At 37.3% G+C, this 17,398-nt stretch overlaps 1 protein-coding gene across 1 annotated transcript; it reads right to left on the reverse strand.

Moving 5' to 3' along the window:
• Positions 1-10,477: 10,477 nt before the first annotated feature.
• On the reverse strand, positions 10,478-17,107 carry LOC137056039 (carbonic anhydrase 4-like). The gene is made up of 9 exons (XM_067429988.1): positions 17,054-17,107; positions 16,851-16,923; positions 16,681-16,707; positions 16,407-16,577; positions 15,649-15,800; positions 15,474-15,575; positions 15,301-15,373; positions 11,207-11,373; positions 10,478-11,088 (listed from the first exon to the last, which is right to left on the reverse strand). The coding sequence occupies exons 2-9, from the start codon at positions 16,921-16,923 to the stop codon at positions 10,897-10,899; spliced, it is 957 nt and encodes a 318-aa protein (XP_067286089.1). The 5' UTR covers positions 17,054-17,107; the 3' UTR covers positions 10,478-10,896.
• Between the last annotated feature and the right edge of the window lie 291 nt (positions 17,108-17,398).

Raw genomic sequence — 17,398 nt, forward strand, 5'->3', positions numbered from 1 at the left:
CATATAACTGTACCTTTAAAGGTACACAATTGGTCCTTAGGGTACAATTATACTAGCCTGGATGCCAGCCGAACTTAGCCCCGCCCACAAATTTTTTAGGTCGGGCGGTTCGGTCTAGTAATTATCTCCGAACAGAAACTGTTCGGACCAATGAATTATCCGGTAAAAATGGTGTTTGTGGGTAAAATGTGTGCTATTTTGGCATGGTTGCCTGCTAAAATTCGCACTTATGGGTCTAATTATCACATAACAGTCGCTTAAAAAGCGGAAAAAACGTGGACTTGGCAACACAGTGCAATTGAACTCTGTTGACATTTGACAATGCGTCGCTTCGTTGCTCTGATTGGTTGTAGGTCTATCCAATTGAGGTCTTTCCTGGTTCGGTTGAAACACCCATAATCACAGCCCAATGGAGCAGTTTCAGACTCATATTCTGACTAGAATTGAGTTTGACCACGTCAGGCTACAATTATAACATTGTTTTCCTCAGTTCGGTCCTAGTGAGCCGCTGTCCAGCAGAGTTTGGTTCCAACCCTGAAAGACATCTATAGAAGTTCTTATTGAGAATTAACAGGTTTAGATTTTAATATTTTGTTGAAAAAGTTTGGTCACCATTATGGTGATCAGTATGGGGAGTTTGACCTTGAATTTTAAGTAAGTTTGTGTTTTTTGTTAAAGTGTAATCAAGACAAAAGAAGCAAAACAAACACTGTCAGGAAGAATAACGTTTGACTAAACTCATCACTAAATAATATTCACCAACAATACTTGTTTGTCACAGATCAGACGTTTTAAATATTGATTTTTAAAAACCTTCTGTATCTCATGTATCTCAACAATGGTGACATACTTAATGCTGCAATGCATGCTGGGAGTCACAAGTTTTATACTGTGGTGGCTTAGAAGAGTTGGAGATAAACTCTGGAGGACATCCAATCTAGGACTGAACTTGCCTATCCCCTTACTCAGAGTTACAAAAATGTACCCTTAATGTACCACCCCAGTGACGGCAGCTTGTGCCTTAAAAGGTACAATTTTGTACTCTTTTTTTTTTTTTTTTGACAGTGTGTGGTTAATCTTATACCAACCTACAGGCAGAAACTGAAATCAGCTAAACCTGTAATAAGGACTGTAAAAAGATGGACTAATGAAGCAGAGCAGGACTTAAGCCAGCTTCGATTGCACTGATTGGACTGTTTGTGAAGCTGCTACCACCGATCTGGGTGAGCTCACATATACTGTAACATCATACATCAGTTTCTGTGAGGAGACATGCATTCCTGCCCGGTCATTCTTATCATTCACAAATGATAAACCATGGTTTACTGGGAAACTCAAACAGATTCATCATGCCAAAGAGGATGCTTACAGAAGTAGGGATATCTAGGCCTGAGGAACATCACCAACTACAAATCACCAGCCCCCCGATCTGTAGAGAATCCACAACCGGCTGACGATCTGAATGCATTCTACTGCAGGTTTGAAAAGCCCAGTCTCACACCTCACACCCGCACGGATCCGCACTTCACACTCTCACCATCACCCCCTCTCCTCCCCCCTCCTGCCATCCAACCTGAGCTTAAGGTCTGTGTGGAGGACGTGAGCCGAGTCTTCAAAAAACAGAAGGCCAAGAAAGCTTCAGGCCCAGACGGCATCTCATCTGCTTGTTTGAAAGCCTGCGGTGACCAACTGGCCCCAGTCTTCACGCAGATCTTCAACAGATCATTGGAGCAGTGTGAAGTTCCCAGCTGCTTCAAACGCTCCTCTATCATTCCTGTCCCCCCAAAAAATTAAAATCACTGGACTAAATGACTACAGACCTGACGCTCTCACGTCTGTTGTCATGAAGTCATTTGAAAGACTGCTGTTGGCCCACCTAAAGGACATCACTGGACACTTGCTGGATCCTCTTCAATTTGCCTACAGAGCAAACAGGTCTGTGGATGATGCAGTCAACATTGGAGAGAGAGAGAGAGAGAGAGAGAGAGAGAGAGAGAGAGAGAGAGAGAGAGAGAGATGAATTAAAACCTCCATTAGGTGGCGGCAAATCTTAATAAGAGAGCAAAATAATAATTTATTCAGTGATTCATTCAAACCAGCTGATTCTTTCATGAACAAACTATTTTCGGTGGCATTCTGTTTAAATATTATATTTAATACATTTATTGTTAATTAAACGGTTGTATTACAATTAATAACCAGACTATTAGGTTGCAATCAAGTTGATAATGGGGGAAATAGCACTTTTGCTCGTGTGATGGCCTACAGTTTATCTATAAAGATAAAAAACACAATCTCATAGGGACCATTCATATCGTGACATTTGTGGGAATTTGTATTAACTTTGGCTATAACAACGGGTTTCTTTCTTTCTTTCTTTCTTTCTTTCTTTCTTTCTTTCTTTCTTTCTTTCTTTCTTGCTTGTTGTTACTCTAAAGGGCTGGCTTTATACAGATATTTTAATTGTGGTTAATTTAACAGCAGTGAAAAACAAGCAGTGAATGCTGCTCAGCTCGTTTTCCCTGTATGGCGGAACTTAACTTGGCAACTTGATAATGAAAAGCATCTGGTAAATTAGCCTATAGCTTCTGTACATCTGGACATTTAACACTAAATTATTTATTGCACATGATATCTTAAATTATAATTCAATGGCATAAATGTGGGGTGGGGACCTTGGGGGAAAGCTCTTAAAAGACACCCCAAAGCTGCATGACCTTAATGTCACAGCTCGCGTTTTGATGGCCTACAAACAACTATCGGTTTTGGTTTACAGTAGCCTATGTGCACATATCAACTTAGACATCATTCGACCATATGATAATAAAATAGCCGTTATCTTACCTTGATTGGGTCACTTTAAAGCACATATCCAAATTGAACTGTAAATCATAAGTTTTAGGTGTTTGTATTTTTTTTTTTTTTTTTTTTTTTTTTGAGAATCTCCACGCATCAAGCAAGCAAACTTTTCATTTAAGTTGCTTATTCTGCAGGTGTAATGAAATTGACTAAATTGTTATTCACAACACAGTGATTTCAAGAGATGAAATGTGAGACATGAAATGTCTTGGAAATATATTTGCTTTCTTCATCTTCAGCAGAACAATCCAAAAACACACTGAACAACAGTGCAGCCCACTGAAAAGCTGTATGTCTATTCCTCACAGCCTTGATTGGGTTGAGGATTTCCAACCCAAAATATCTCCAAAACCAGCCCATAACATGCATGTGCCAAAAGAATGTGATAGAATTTTATTTTCATGACAAACAAGGGTTTATCCTTATCTGTAAGACTATCTACTTAAAATAAAACAATGACACAATAAAAATATTAAAAAATATATACATTTAACAGCTAAATAACAACAGCAAAACAATAGATAAAACAGGAAAACAGATCAACTGAACAGATCAAACTGAATGTCTCAACAGAAATCGAGACTCATCAGACCAGGCAACATTTTTCCAGTTTTCAACTGACCAATTTTGGTGAGCTCGTGCAAATTGTAGCCTCTTTTTCCTATTTGTAGTGGAGATGAGTGGTACCCGCGGGGTCTTCTGCTGCTGTAGCCCATCCGCCTCAAGGTTCTGCGTGTTGTGGCTTCATAAATGCTTTGCTGCATACCTCGGTTTGGTTGTAACGAGTGGTTATTTCAGTCAAAGTTGCTCTTCTATCAGCTTGAATCAGTCGGCCCATTCTCCTCTGACCTCTAGCATCAACAAGGCATGTTTGCCCACAGGACTGCTGCATACTGGATGTTTTTCCCTTTTCACGCCATTCTTTGTAAACCCTAGAAATGGTTGTGCGTGAAAATCCCAGTAACTGAGCAGATTGTGAAATACTCAGACTAGCCTGCCTGGCAGCAAAAACCATGCCTCTCTCAAAACGATTTTTTTCGCATTTACTCCTCACCTGGTGGGGTGATGCATTGCTGCCACATAAGGCCTATATATTATTTTTCCACTCAATCATGTCTTTTAACAACATTTTTTACTCGTAGTAACGAGATCTTGTCATTAAAATGACAAATATTTTCTCCTAATAAGGACAGTGGCAGTACTTTAACCTATGGACCCCGATGCAGCCACAAGTAATATCATAACTATATAGGCCTACTGTAATTAAGACATCAATTACTATTGTAATCGAGATATATTACAGAAATGTATTAAAACAGAAAGAGCTATAGCCTTACTCAAAGGCAGAGGAAACGAGGCCAGTTACGCACGTCAATCCATTCCTGACGATCTTGGTTTGCTTCTTTTTTAATATACAGGCAATTAATTAATGAAACGTCAAACAAAATTACAAATACAATTTATAAAAAACTAAATACATTTTTATGAAAGACTTTCTATAAAATAAAACTCAAAGTGGTCAGAATCATGTGTGACCCCAAGTCTCAAACATATTGTGAGTCTTATATCTTACTCATGCTGCTCACTTTTCATAATTAATGTATAAATTAAAATAATAATATTTACTTAATAATATTTACTTTATCCCACGGCAAATGAATACGGCAGCGTTTTTTCTTCTTTATTTCTTCCTTTAAGGCAGAGGAAACCACTTGCAATACTTCTTCATTTTTAGCTATACATATAAGTTCAAGACATAATTATAAACTAAAAAATGTCTACTTTTATTTGTGGACTCAGGGAATGGATTATTTTGCATGCTCTCACTTCAAATGCTGTCTTCATTTAAAAAATGTATTTTGTTTATTAAACGGCAAATTTTTCATTTCAAACGCATTTCTAAATTCAGTTCATATTTCTAACAAACAAAATTTCTAGCCAAAATAACGAAGTGGTGTTAAAAAAAAAAACTTTCCACCATGCAAACTCAAAGATTTCACTCTTCTCTGTAGCTATGTATCAACCTGCCGTGCGTAAAAGTCGATCATTCAGATGACGGTTTGTTTGGAGAGAAGACGAGACAGAGTTCTTTATTAAACTCATAAAAGACAATAGAATTACAGGAATATTGAATACTAAACACAGAAATGCCATATTATCATGAAGACCTTGAAGCAGATCTGACACACACACACACACACACACACACACACACACACACACACACACACACACACACACACACACACACACACACACACACACACACACACACACACACACACACACACACCTAATATCCGTGCAGCTTAAGTAACCTAATGGGCTTTCCTTGCCATTAATGCTTGGATAACACGGACATCTCCTTCCAATAAAAATAATGGCTAGTGCGGTGGATGGGATATACAAACCTACCAAGTGTCATCATTTTGAAATGATTTATCGCGAGAGGAAAATAATAGGTTTTAGTCGCATAACTATGGCTATGGAAACACTGAAATCTGGAATGGAAACGCGGCTACTGCCTTTCATAAATACAAAAAAAAGAAGTGTCCATCTCACATGCACTTCAGAATCTCTGTGCAAGTCAGGTCAGCCGATATGGTTTGCCTATATTATGCTGATTTATTCACGAAAGAAAACCCCACTGTCGCGCAGAGATGCCCAGCGGCTTTGTTGGGAACTATTTTAATTGCTAAAAACAGACAAAAGTGTTTTAAAAATGTAAAGCCCTCAAAAGCTTACGGTGACCTCCAACACCAGATATTGACAGGTGTTGCCCTTTAGGTCAGAGGTGTGAAATTCCTGCCGAGTTCAACTCCCAACCCTAGTAAAGCACACCTGAACCAGCTGATCAAGGTCTTTAGCATTACCAGAAACTTCCAGACAGTTGTTTTTGAGCTTGTTAGAGCTAATTTAACACTTTTTGAATTTGAATTGAACAAGACCTACAAATTGTGTGATTTTCGCACACAGAGAGCAGAGGTTGTGTTGCGAACACAAAACACATTTATGAGCACAGAGATGTATCAATGCTGCCCCGTGACTTTTTGCTATAAAATTGATTTGCTACTAAATCGGTTAATTGTATTTCTTTGCAACGGGGGAGTTACACCGCTATTTTGTATTATTTATTTTTTTTACTAGTTTGTGTTGAATGCTTGCATTTTGGTTGCGCTCTTTCATTATTAAATGATCCCCTTCTTCTTTTAGGCTGACTTGCGAAATGTTGCACTCTGTCTGGGAAGCGGGTCAAACATTTATTGCTGCAGTACTTTCAATAGGCTAATTGCTGTTTTGGAACATTGAATAACTGGTAAATGCAGTATGTTTATTGAAGCTGATCAGTTATGAGTTGATGCAATTAATACAAGAGTTTCTTAATATGTGCTCCTTGTTTATGGTACCATGTTTAGTGATAGATCGCTGAGGCTGGATACCTCTAGCCTGGATGCCAGCCGAACTTAGCCCCGCCCACAACATTTTTAGGTCGGGCGGTTCGGTCTTGCCTCGTTCCATAGAGGAGTAATTATGCCCGAACAGAAACTGTTCGGACCAATGAAATCATCAGGGCGGGCTTTAGACGATGACGGACAGATGATCAACAGTAACGCAATCATGCACGTCATCAAAGGGGCTTGGATTATATTTGTTCGAATCCTAAACGGAGAGCTTGTTTGTATCTGCATTCACTTTCACAATTTCTCTCAAAAATGATGATCATGTTTATTTATTTATTTATTTATTTAATAATTTATTTGATAGGGACAGATACCACCAACATAGATCATTTACACTAAACAATCTGATGTCTGTATCACAGTGTATATAGCCAAAGGCTAATTTGCAACACTTGTCCCTAGAAGGGCCTTTATACAATCAAATACAATAAATACAAAAAAGTATCTAAGTTGGGTAAGTACTCTGTGTATCAATAAATTCTTTTATTTTTTTACAACACCGGCAAAGATCGTTTATTCCACCGCGCGTGCAGACAGGGTTGCCAAGTTTATACAATAAAACCAGCCAACTACTAGCCCTAAACAATAGCTTCTTGGGGGGCTCTCCGGAAAAAAAATGGCATTTGGGGGGTAAATGTGTGTTATTTTGGCAAGGTTGCCTGCTAAAATTCGCACTCATGGGTCTATATATCACATAATAGTCGCTTCAACCCGCGGACATAGAAAACAACCCGCGGGGGAAAAATGCGGACTTGGAAACAGTGCAGTTGAGTCTGTTGATATTTGATAACTAACGTTATGCGTTGCTTCGTTGCTCTGATTGGTTGTAGGTCTATCCAATTGATGTCTTTCCTAGTTCGGTTGAAAGACACCCCATAATCACAGCCCAATGGAGCAGTTTCAGACTCATATTCTAACTAGAATTGAGTAAGAACATGCCAGGCTAGGATACCTCAGCTGCAGTTGTAATTTCACTAAAGTATGTTTTTATTTTATTTTATTATTATTATTATTATTATTATCATTATTATGGCTTTGTATTCATTTATATTACCATGTATTCTTTTCTATTAAAAGGGGCAGACCAGCCACTGTATTTAAGTTTTCTTTTTCTTTTTGGGCGGGGTTATATTTGATCTTGATTCAATAGATGTGTAAAATGATTATATTGATTGTTTTTGTTATTTGCTTTTGTTTGTGTGGTATTGCTCTTCTTTTCTTCGGTGTTACAGTGCTAGTGGCTTTGTGCAGAGCCGGGCCTGCTTTGACACCTAACCTCCCTTGATGTGGCTGATCTGGGTGGTGTGTGTGGCACTGCTGTGTGGTGTGTATTGACACCTAACCTCCCTTGATGTGGCTGATCTGGGTTGTGTGTGTAGCACTTCTGTGTGGTGTGTGTTGGCACAGTAATGGTGATTTTTAAAGGTAAGAGCAGGCCCGACCTTTCTTGCTTTCTTGAGGAGAGATATTATCCTGATTCTATGGATTTTATTAGACTCATTTTAATGGGTTTTAACCTTTTGATATGGCTGTGTTGTAACAATAAAACTGTGATTTATTGACAAACTACATTTAGCTGTTTATGATCAAATTATTTATGGAGGCTCCTCCTGCCTCAAATGGGGTAGCGTAGTCAGTTTTATACTTGCTACACTACACAAATAAATGCTATAATTAATTAATAAATGTAAGTTATGCACTACTTTATTTCTGTCTGATTCAACTGTGCTGAAGACATCAATAACAGCTTTAAGCTGTCACTGCTGGCAACTGACAATGGTAAAAGCTGGTTAATCCACAGCTGATGTGTATTATAATGCATAAAGTTACATCATGTACTAAGACCGACGAAAAATGAAAAGTTGCTTTTCTAGACTGAAATGCCTTGGAACTATTCTCTCATTCCTGCAAATAACTTCAGCCATCATAACCAACGTGCCAACCTACTTGCACAGAGAGCGTTGGGGACTATTTTCCGGGACTGAGTAATATCATTGCGCCTGCACCCATGGTACGGCAGCAAAGTTCCTAGATTATTACACAGGAATGAGAGTCCCTGATCAGTGCCCTGACTACTGAACTTGAGATCTGATTGAGACACTTCGTGCATTCAATGCACTCATCCTGACTTGTGAGGATGTTCATGTCCTATTTTTTTAATTAGTTTTCACGGTAATTAGACTAAAGCAGTTAGACAAGATATAATCAGTCTTACTTTTCTAACTGAAATACCATTTTATGTAACTGCCCTTTTGAAAAAAAAAATAGCATATGCAGGTTAGGTATGTTTTTGTTTCAGTTAACAAAGCCGATGTGCCAGCTGAACATCAGTTCTTAACCAATGATCTCATTTACGGGTGTTACCCTCCCTTTCCTTTTGGCTCAACTTCAAATTCTCACCATAATAATATCAATATTGTCTTGGCTTGGATATCTTCTTTCTTGAACTTTTATAAGATTAATACTTCACTTTTTCACTTACATATAATTAAAGGAGGTAGAGCTCCGAGCTCAGTATTTTTGCCCGAACTCAGAGTACTCTCCCCGGTTGATATTTAAATAGACTTAGAACTAGAATCTATAGTTAGGACTAGAAGTGAGGATATGGGGTAGTACACTGTAAAAAATTATTTAGAAAAAAAGTTACCTGGTTGCCTTAAAATTTTGAGTTCATTGAAATTAAAATTTTGAGTTAATACAATGAACATTTTTTGAGATTCGACAACCTTTATTAAAATATTATTAAAAGATTTTGTAGGCATATTGGGTAATTGTGTGTGTTTTATTTCTGATGACGCAGTGAAACATGCCAAATAGTGCTATTTTCATGATTTATCAAATGTTTTATGTGGTTCGGATACAAAAATATTTTGAGTTTCTGTTTATTAAACTAAGTTCCTTCATTGTATCAACTCAAATTTTTAATTTCAATAAACTCAAAATTTTAAGGCAACCAGGTTACTTACTTTTTTAAGTTAAACCAACAAAAAACAACAATATTTTTTTACAGTGTAGAGTTATGGTGATAACTATATGAACATAAATAGGTAAGTCTGATGTAAATATACTCTACCTCTTATTGAGTTGATTAACTGATGTGCTCCTCTCGAACTTTGTTATTAAAAAAACTTTATTATACATCCGAAATGTTCTAAAATTAATAAAGCATTCATAATAAAAAAATACATTGCCTAACTTGATACAATTGAGTCTTTAAATTGAATTTAAAGGATAATTGAACTCACATAAACGGTTTCACAAAAAAGGTTTAAAGGGTTATTTCACTCAAAAATGAAAATTAGATGTTCATCTGCTTGACCCCAGTGCATTCAACATGTAGGTGTGTTTGTTTCTTCTGCTGTGTGCCAGTCATATAATCATGTGAATGAGTAACAAGTCTATGAGAGCAAAAAAATAAAAAATAATAAAAATACATGCTTAGACAACGCGCACAAAAACTCTGCTGCTCCTCAAGACACATTGATTTCTTAAGACACACACCGATCGGTTTCTGTGAGAAACACAACAGTATTTATGTTATTTTTTTTACCTCATATCCCGACGAGTCTCATCAAGTTTTCCCATCGGCTGTAACGTCCGCCTGTGAGGTCAAGCTGGCGTAATCATAGATATTATTTAGAATCCTCGTTAGTGCCTGCGCAGATCGGTCGAATGAGGAATCTACATGGTATATATTTATGATCGCGTCCGTTTGACCTCATCAGACGGAAGTTACAGCTGATGGGAAAACTTGATGAGACTCGTCGGGATATGAGGTAAAAAAAAACAACATAAAAGCCTAAATTAAATCTGTTTATCATATAAAGCAATTCTGTCTCTTCCGAATCTTTGGACAACACCACTCATATTGATTAGTTTTACAATCTTTTTGTTAACTTTTTGAAACATTAAAGTGGCATGGTGTATCTGTCAATGGAGGGACAGAAATTGCTCAGATATCATGAATATCTTAATTTGTGTTCCGCGGATGAACGAAAGTCGTATGGGGTTGGAACGACATGAGGGTGGGTGAATGACAGAATTTTTATTTTTGGATATACTAACCCCGCTAATGGGATGTGTACACACACACACCCACACACCCACACACACAAAATAATTTTGACTGGGAGAAATTTTGTTATGAAACAGCAAACATTTATTGTTTTCATTTTAATAACTGAGGTCTGTCATATAACTTTAAATGATTTAAAACATACATTTTAAAATCTTAAATAGTAAAGAATCATCATCACAGATAACATAAGCTTCATATAAATCATTAGCAATCTATATGATTTCAACTGTGTTTTGAATATAATAAAAAATAGATATTCCAACTCTATGCTTCATGACATTGTCATAGATAGCAAATTGTGCGTTCAAAAATACAATGGGTAGAATTAAAAACAGCCAAGTATCATCAAGATAAGATGATACATGTGACAAAATTAACATAAGTCAACAATGATTAAACAATCAGTAACGCTGACACACAATGTGCAAGAGAAATCAATTAAATCAAACTTATATTGCTTTTATATGTGCAAAAAGAACTTCTTCTTTTTTTTTACAGCTAAAACAAAGTTGATAAGAGAAAAATTACGATGATGGATAAAGTGGATGTGGCTGCAGATGAAGTGGCTGAGGAATTTTTCACCTGTGATGTCACAACTCTGCCATTCAAGGGCTGAACTCCTCTGAAGTTGTTGGTCACCGGAACTGAAGCGCTAGCTTTGAAATAGGTAGTTGTGCTGAAGCGGTTGATCTGTTCGGAAGGATAAATTCAACTGAGTGACTTGTAGGTTTAAACTCAGAACATGAAAAATGTTATCATCATGTGATAAACGAATTAATTACTCTACTATAAAGTTGCCTTGACTTACAAATTCCTGGCTGACTTTGATAGGATCTTTGAACACAGTCCAAATCACAGCTTCATTGCAGGTGGGTGTGGTTAGGGAGCCTTGGTAACGATAATATTTAGTCCTGTCCACCCCTTCAAGCAGACTGTCCAGTGTGATTTGATTCATGATGTCTGTGGTTGTATCCCCTAAATATATAAAAAAGACAAGAGGGTGTGAGGAAACTACTTGGCAACTACCTGTCTTCAGTTATGTGCTAATTTGTTGTTAAATCAAATTGATTAAGAGAGACAAAATAGACCATTTTTTATTGGAATGAACTGCAAAAGCATTCATGTTTAAATATTCTGTCACGTTGATGTTATAGAAGGAAGATTTCATAACATTTTAAGGCACAAAATGTACGATTTTTAGATTAAAATATCCATAAAACACTAGAACAATGTTATTTATTTTGTTTACCTGGGCACAATATTATCCCAAACATTTTTTCAACGAAATCAGCTATTTTTCCAGCGTTACCGTCTTTGCGCCGCCTATCAGTGATGTAATCTCTCTAGATTTCCATAGAAACCAGTGATGCATGGGTCAATGTATAAACAACCCGCACCTGACCGACGGTTTCGACTAACCAGCCCGCAACTCGGATTGCAAAAAAAGAGAAGTGCCCACTTGTGCTGGAAATAAGTAGGCTAATCTTGTTTTAGATCACCAACGGCACCTTACAGCCCTTTTAACCCCTTTTCTGACACAGGACAAAATGCCAGATTGGCGATTTCCCAACACGTTGAACTGAGCAATGTCATTGTATCATTTTATTAGGCTACTTTTAAACGCATAGAGCTCAGTAATGTCAGCTTTATATTTTCTGAGAGGGGACGGGATTTTTGTTGGGAAAGTTGGGGGAGAGACACACACTTCGATTATACTGGATAAACATTAATTGTTAAAAAAATGAAACAAAATCAAATGAATAAATTGACTAAATTGACGGGCATTTACTACTCTTAAAAAAATGCGGGTCAGGAAGCGGGTCAGGTACAATATTTTCTTCTTTTTTTGCGGTCCGGGTTGCGGGCGGGTTAGTTGAAAACAACGGTTGGTAGCAGGTTGTTTATTCATTGACCCACGCATCAGGTTTAATTGGCATCTTTTTTTCAAACAACCTGACCAACTGCGAACCAAATATCATTAAAAATATTTTTGGATGACTCATAACTTGTGGGTGTTACCTCCTGTTTTTATTAATATGATATTCTAATATTACTCTAGAGTACTGCAAAGTGCAGCACATCTCTCATCGACCGAACGCACAGAGTAACGGTATTACAACTTTCAACACACTCAAATGTATTTTTTAAGCATGTAAAACAGCACCGTGTTACCCCACAAACACAACGACGAGCGGAAGCTGCAACTGCAGCATCAGCAGAATAAAAGCTCAGAGTCTGGGGTTTCAAGCAGGACTCTCTCATAGCATTCACTCACAAGGGCTCTCGGCGTGTCCTGCTTCATACCAACGGCTTCATTTCCATCGGCTGTGAAGGTGACGAGTTGAAGACTACAATTCCCATGAATGTGCTCTCATTCGTGCCACCAACACGCTATGCCTTTGTTTTGAATAAGCAACCTTTAGCGGCAGAACTTACATACTGTATCTTTAAGTAAGATATAACTTTTACAGCATGTGCACCAATGAGTACAATTTTTTAGAAGAAGAAGAAAAACGCAGTCTAACCAAGTTACAAAGCAATGTAATACAATAGTTTATAGATATGATATGCACTAACTAACTAAAACAAAAACTACAATTCAATAAAATTCATTTTTTAAAACATATTATATTTAAAATATATTGTCTTTAAGTTGTTCCACATTCATTTCTAGAGAGTTTTTTTTAAAGTTATTACAATATAAAAAAATTATGTTTTTTAAGCGCGATTAATTACAGATTTTTTTGTTGTTGCAATTATTAGTTAATTTGTTTAATCGATTGACAGCACTCCTAACCCAACTAACAATGAAGATACTATCTGCTCGTGTTAGAAAATTGCATTAAGAACACCAATCAAAAGAAATTGGAAAGTGGTACAAAGCGGCAACAAATAGTAAAAAATAGCTGCAAGCAGCCATTATAGGGGCCAAGCGCAACAGAAGCAAACAAAGAAGCTAACAGCAGAACAACTGCACAAATGAGTAAAGACATTTAAAGACCATTTTTAAGCAAAAATGTTGAAACCCCACATTAATACATTGAGTTGTATTGACTCAATTACATATTTTGTATAATTATACCACCACCAAGAGGCACAATCATACAACATTTTTTGTGTGTCCTTGGAGTGATCCCATAGATGTGTGTATCAATTTTGGTGAAAATATCTTATTTCGTTTTGGAGTTATAGACATTTATGTGAAAAAACACATAAAAAATGACTGACACATGACTTTGATTGGATTTTACTACCCTTTACTATCAATATTTTGAGATGTGGGCTTTAACATATAGCTATCAACCTATGTTTCCGTTTTTCTGACGCTGGTTTCGTCTCGATCGGACTAGCAGTTTCAAAGATATCAGCTAATGTTTTAAAAGCGCTTAACGCGCTGCACAAACCATACATCGAAACCTGGCAAATCTGATATCGTTGGACTCTGCAAGGATTCAGGAGTCAAAAAAGTTACTCCCATCAAAATATGTCAACCACACCCAAAGTTATAAGCGTCTGTAGAATTTTTTTTTGCTGATGCTCTGTTTCGCAACTTCGCAGGCTACTTCAGGGCATCGCGGTGATGACCCATACCAAGTTTCGTAACGATCCGTTCATGCATTTGTAAAATACACCATTTTAGCGCATTCAAAATGGCCGACAGACAAAATGGCCGACATGGTAAAATTGGATATCAGTCGACTCAGCATGACGCTCTGAATCTAATGAGACCATGATTTTTGGATAAACGGTTCAGAAGTTCTAAGCCAAAATAGCAATTATTTTGCATCTCAGGACCAGTAGGTGGCGCTGCGCCGAAACGCTGCATGTTGCCTCAAGTCATGCTTGTGATGATGCATACTAAGTTTGGTTTGAATAAAGTGATATTCAATTCAAAGTGATAAAGTGATAAAGTGTTGCGGAGATATTGCCTTTAGTGTGTTTTTGCAAGCGCTACGTAAAATTAGTTTGCACGTTTATCGAAAATGATTTGACAAATCAACTTGAATTCCATAACTTTCTGAAGATGATCTAGTTCAATTTTCGTGAAAATCGGAGCAACGGCGTAGGGGGAGTTTGAAAAAGTTGGTTTTCGGTTAATTAAAAATGTCGGGAAAATTTACATAAGAGAAAATGACGTCATAGGGTGCAATCACCAAGGAGTCAGAGCAAAGAAAAAATTAGTTTCTAGCCCTTAAGGTTCAAAAGTTATTAGCATAAACATTAGTGAAATTTTGGACAGTTGGTGGTGCTAGAGGGAATGGTTTAGAGACTCCAAATTTGGTGTGGTTACTATGGTTACTGACCTCTATCAGTGTACCAAATTTCATAACTTTCCCGCAAGCGGTTCTATGGGCTGCCTTAGACTCAAGAGCGGAAGAAGAAGAAGAAGAAGAAGAAGAAGAAGAAGAAGAAGAAGAAGAAGAAGAAGAAGAAGAAGAAGAAGAATATAGTAAGAACGCAAACGATTTCCAAATGGGGCTCTGCACCTTCGGTGTTATTACAGAATCTGGGCTCTGATATTGTCTGATTTTCACTTTATTATACACTATCAAATGGAGTGAATAGTGCAGTACATATCGTTAATAAAAGTCTAAGATCACTTGGAAAACACATTAAGAGACATTCAACACTGTCACAGAATTGAGTGACGTCTGACGTAGATCGGGCTTACTACTCAAAAATGAAAAAATTGTGTCACCATTGTTTTTCCAAAACCTTTAAGCCCTTTAAAACCTCTACTGTGGAAAACAAAAGAAGATATTTCTCTGTGATTTGTGTTTAAATGTCAATGTTGGACCCCAGTGACTGTCAATATGGACAAAACATTCTTCAAAATATCTTATATTGTGTTCCAATGGGGATGGAATGACATGAAGTTGATGAGTAAATTAATTTCTTTACCTGATTTAGAGATGAGTGTCAAAAAGGATGTTAGGATATCCCAACTTTTTGTCTTGTTTGGTTCACTGGTTGCCTGTTGGTGAAATAAAATGTATATGAGCACACAACCAATCCACAAATATACATTTAGGTTTGCACTTCTCTCTGGGTTTAATAAATGAGGTCTTGCTCACCTCAATAAAGAAACCAAGAACAGCCAATCCTGTGCTGTCATTAGCAGCTAGAGCAGCTCCCACACTCCCGTTGTATTTTGAATGGACATTCACAATGTGCAGCTGAGAGACAGAACTAGACGTTAATTCAGTACATAATTCAGTACATTTGCAGGGAAAATCCATTAACTCATACCTCAATTGGGTATTGTTTGCCATCCACAGTGTGTTCGGAGCCAGGTGAGGAGCTGCCGTTACCCCAGTGGAGATGGAATTGTGTAGTGTTGTACAGACCTGGAAGATCACCTCCTTGCACTGCCATTTTATCATCATTCAGGTTGACCACAACTGTAAAGACAGTGGATATTAGATAGGGTCTAGGACATGCAATACATTGACAGTTTGCATCACTGATGCTTGATCTGCACCCTATCCACCTTATTTGTCTGGAAATAGCAGGCATGGCCATTTGTAATTTTAGTATAATTTAGAGTTAATTATGTTAACTATGCAAACTGGTATTTTTTACCATTTTACGGTCTTAATTATAAACATGCTGGTTTGTAGTACGCACTACAGTTTACTGCACTTTGATATGTCCTTCTCAGAATCGGAAGTCTCCCACATTGACAGAAAACACTTCAGTAGGTTGATACCTTTTTGCAAATTTAAGGTGCCTCTATAGTAAGTGAATTTCATGAACACAAAGGTATCCTTCTGTTGTCTGATGTCACTTATATCTCTGTTTTGTACACCTTTCTTTAGCTTTAAAATTTAAAACTCCTCATGTTACCATCTCTTAAGGATTGATCGCTTTTGTTAGTAGGTAGCCAATTCCTCATCTGTAAGCCACTTTGCATAAATCTTCTAAATAAATTTAGCAACTATATTTTGTAAAGACAAACAAATCCTATATTAAAACAATGAAGGTTCTCAGTGTGCAGTGCTCCTTACCAGAGTCGCCCGAGTTAGAGATTGACATGAAGGTGGAGTTGTCATCAAAACCAGTGAAGTTAAATGAGGTCAGGTTTGGATTTTCCTGAACACTTGCAGTCACAATATTAATTGGAGATTGCCTGGATCCATTGCAGAATGTTGGAGTAAGTTGGGGCCAGGTGGTAAAATCTGGGGTCACAAAACAAGTTTTAAATATTGAAAATCTTATAACATTTCTATTAACTTTTATGCAGTGGAATATTTTATAATATAACAAATAAATCACACTTACTGCATGTTGGCTTGTGATAACACCATGCTGTTTAGGAGTACATGAAAGCATTAATAAATATAACCAATTAAATTTCCATCCAAAAAAATTCCAGAACCTTTAAGACAAGTCATAAAAAATAAAACTGTATATTCTTTGAGTAAATGAAGTTGAAATTGAGTCACACTCACCCACTGTAGAGTCCGCGCTGTGGACGGATGGCCAAAGAAGGGCAGCAAGGCAAGTTACCAGCAAGACAATCATCTAAATCAAATAATAAATTATTGCAATAGACATCAATGCTGCTAACAGAATCGAACCTTATTATAAGTGAACAGAATTTGATATGAGGAATGAAATAGATCAAGGAAAGTTAGTTTAGGTGTTATAGTACCTCTTCGACTTGATTCACCTGTCGGTATGTGGAAAACGAACGGCTTCATTCCCGCCTTTAATACTCTCCTCAGCTCACCTGCAGTGGGGGGTGTGTCACTTTCATCCGTTCGTCTGTTTGTCTGGAAAAAAAAAAACTACATTCCGATCAAACGCATGTGATTCCATTATCATCTATCTTTGGAGATTACTTTGGAGGCTACTTGAGTTATCTTATCGAGTTCTTCTCTCTCGGCATCACTTCAGTCACATTCTCTAACCCTCTCGTGATGGAGGGGGAAGCAGTTCTCTCGTGCGCCTTTCCTTTCCAGACTGAATAAAAATGAGTTTGTTAACCGTCGACTCA

The sequence above is a fragment of the Pseudorasbora parva genome, chromosome 21, assembly GCF_024679245.1.
Source record: "Pseudorasbora parva isolate DD20220531a chromosome 21, ASM2467924v1, whole genome shotgun sequence".
Taxonomy (NCBI): domain Eukaryota; kingdom Metazoa; phylum Chordata; class Actinopteri; order Cypriniformes; family Gobionidae; genus Pseudorasbora; species Pseudorasbora parva.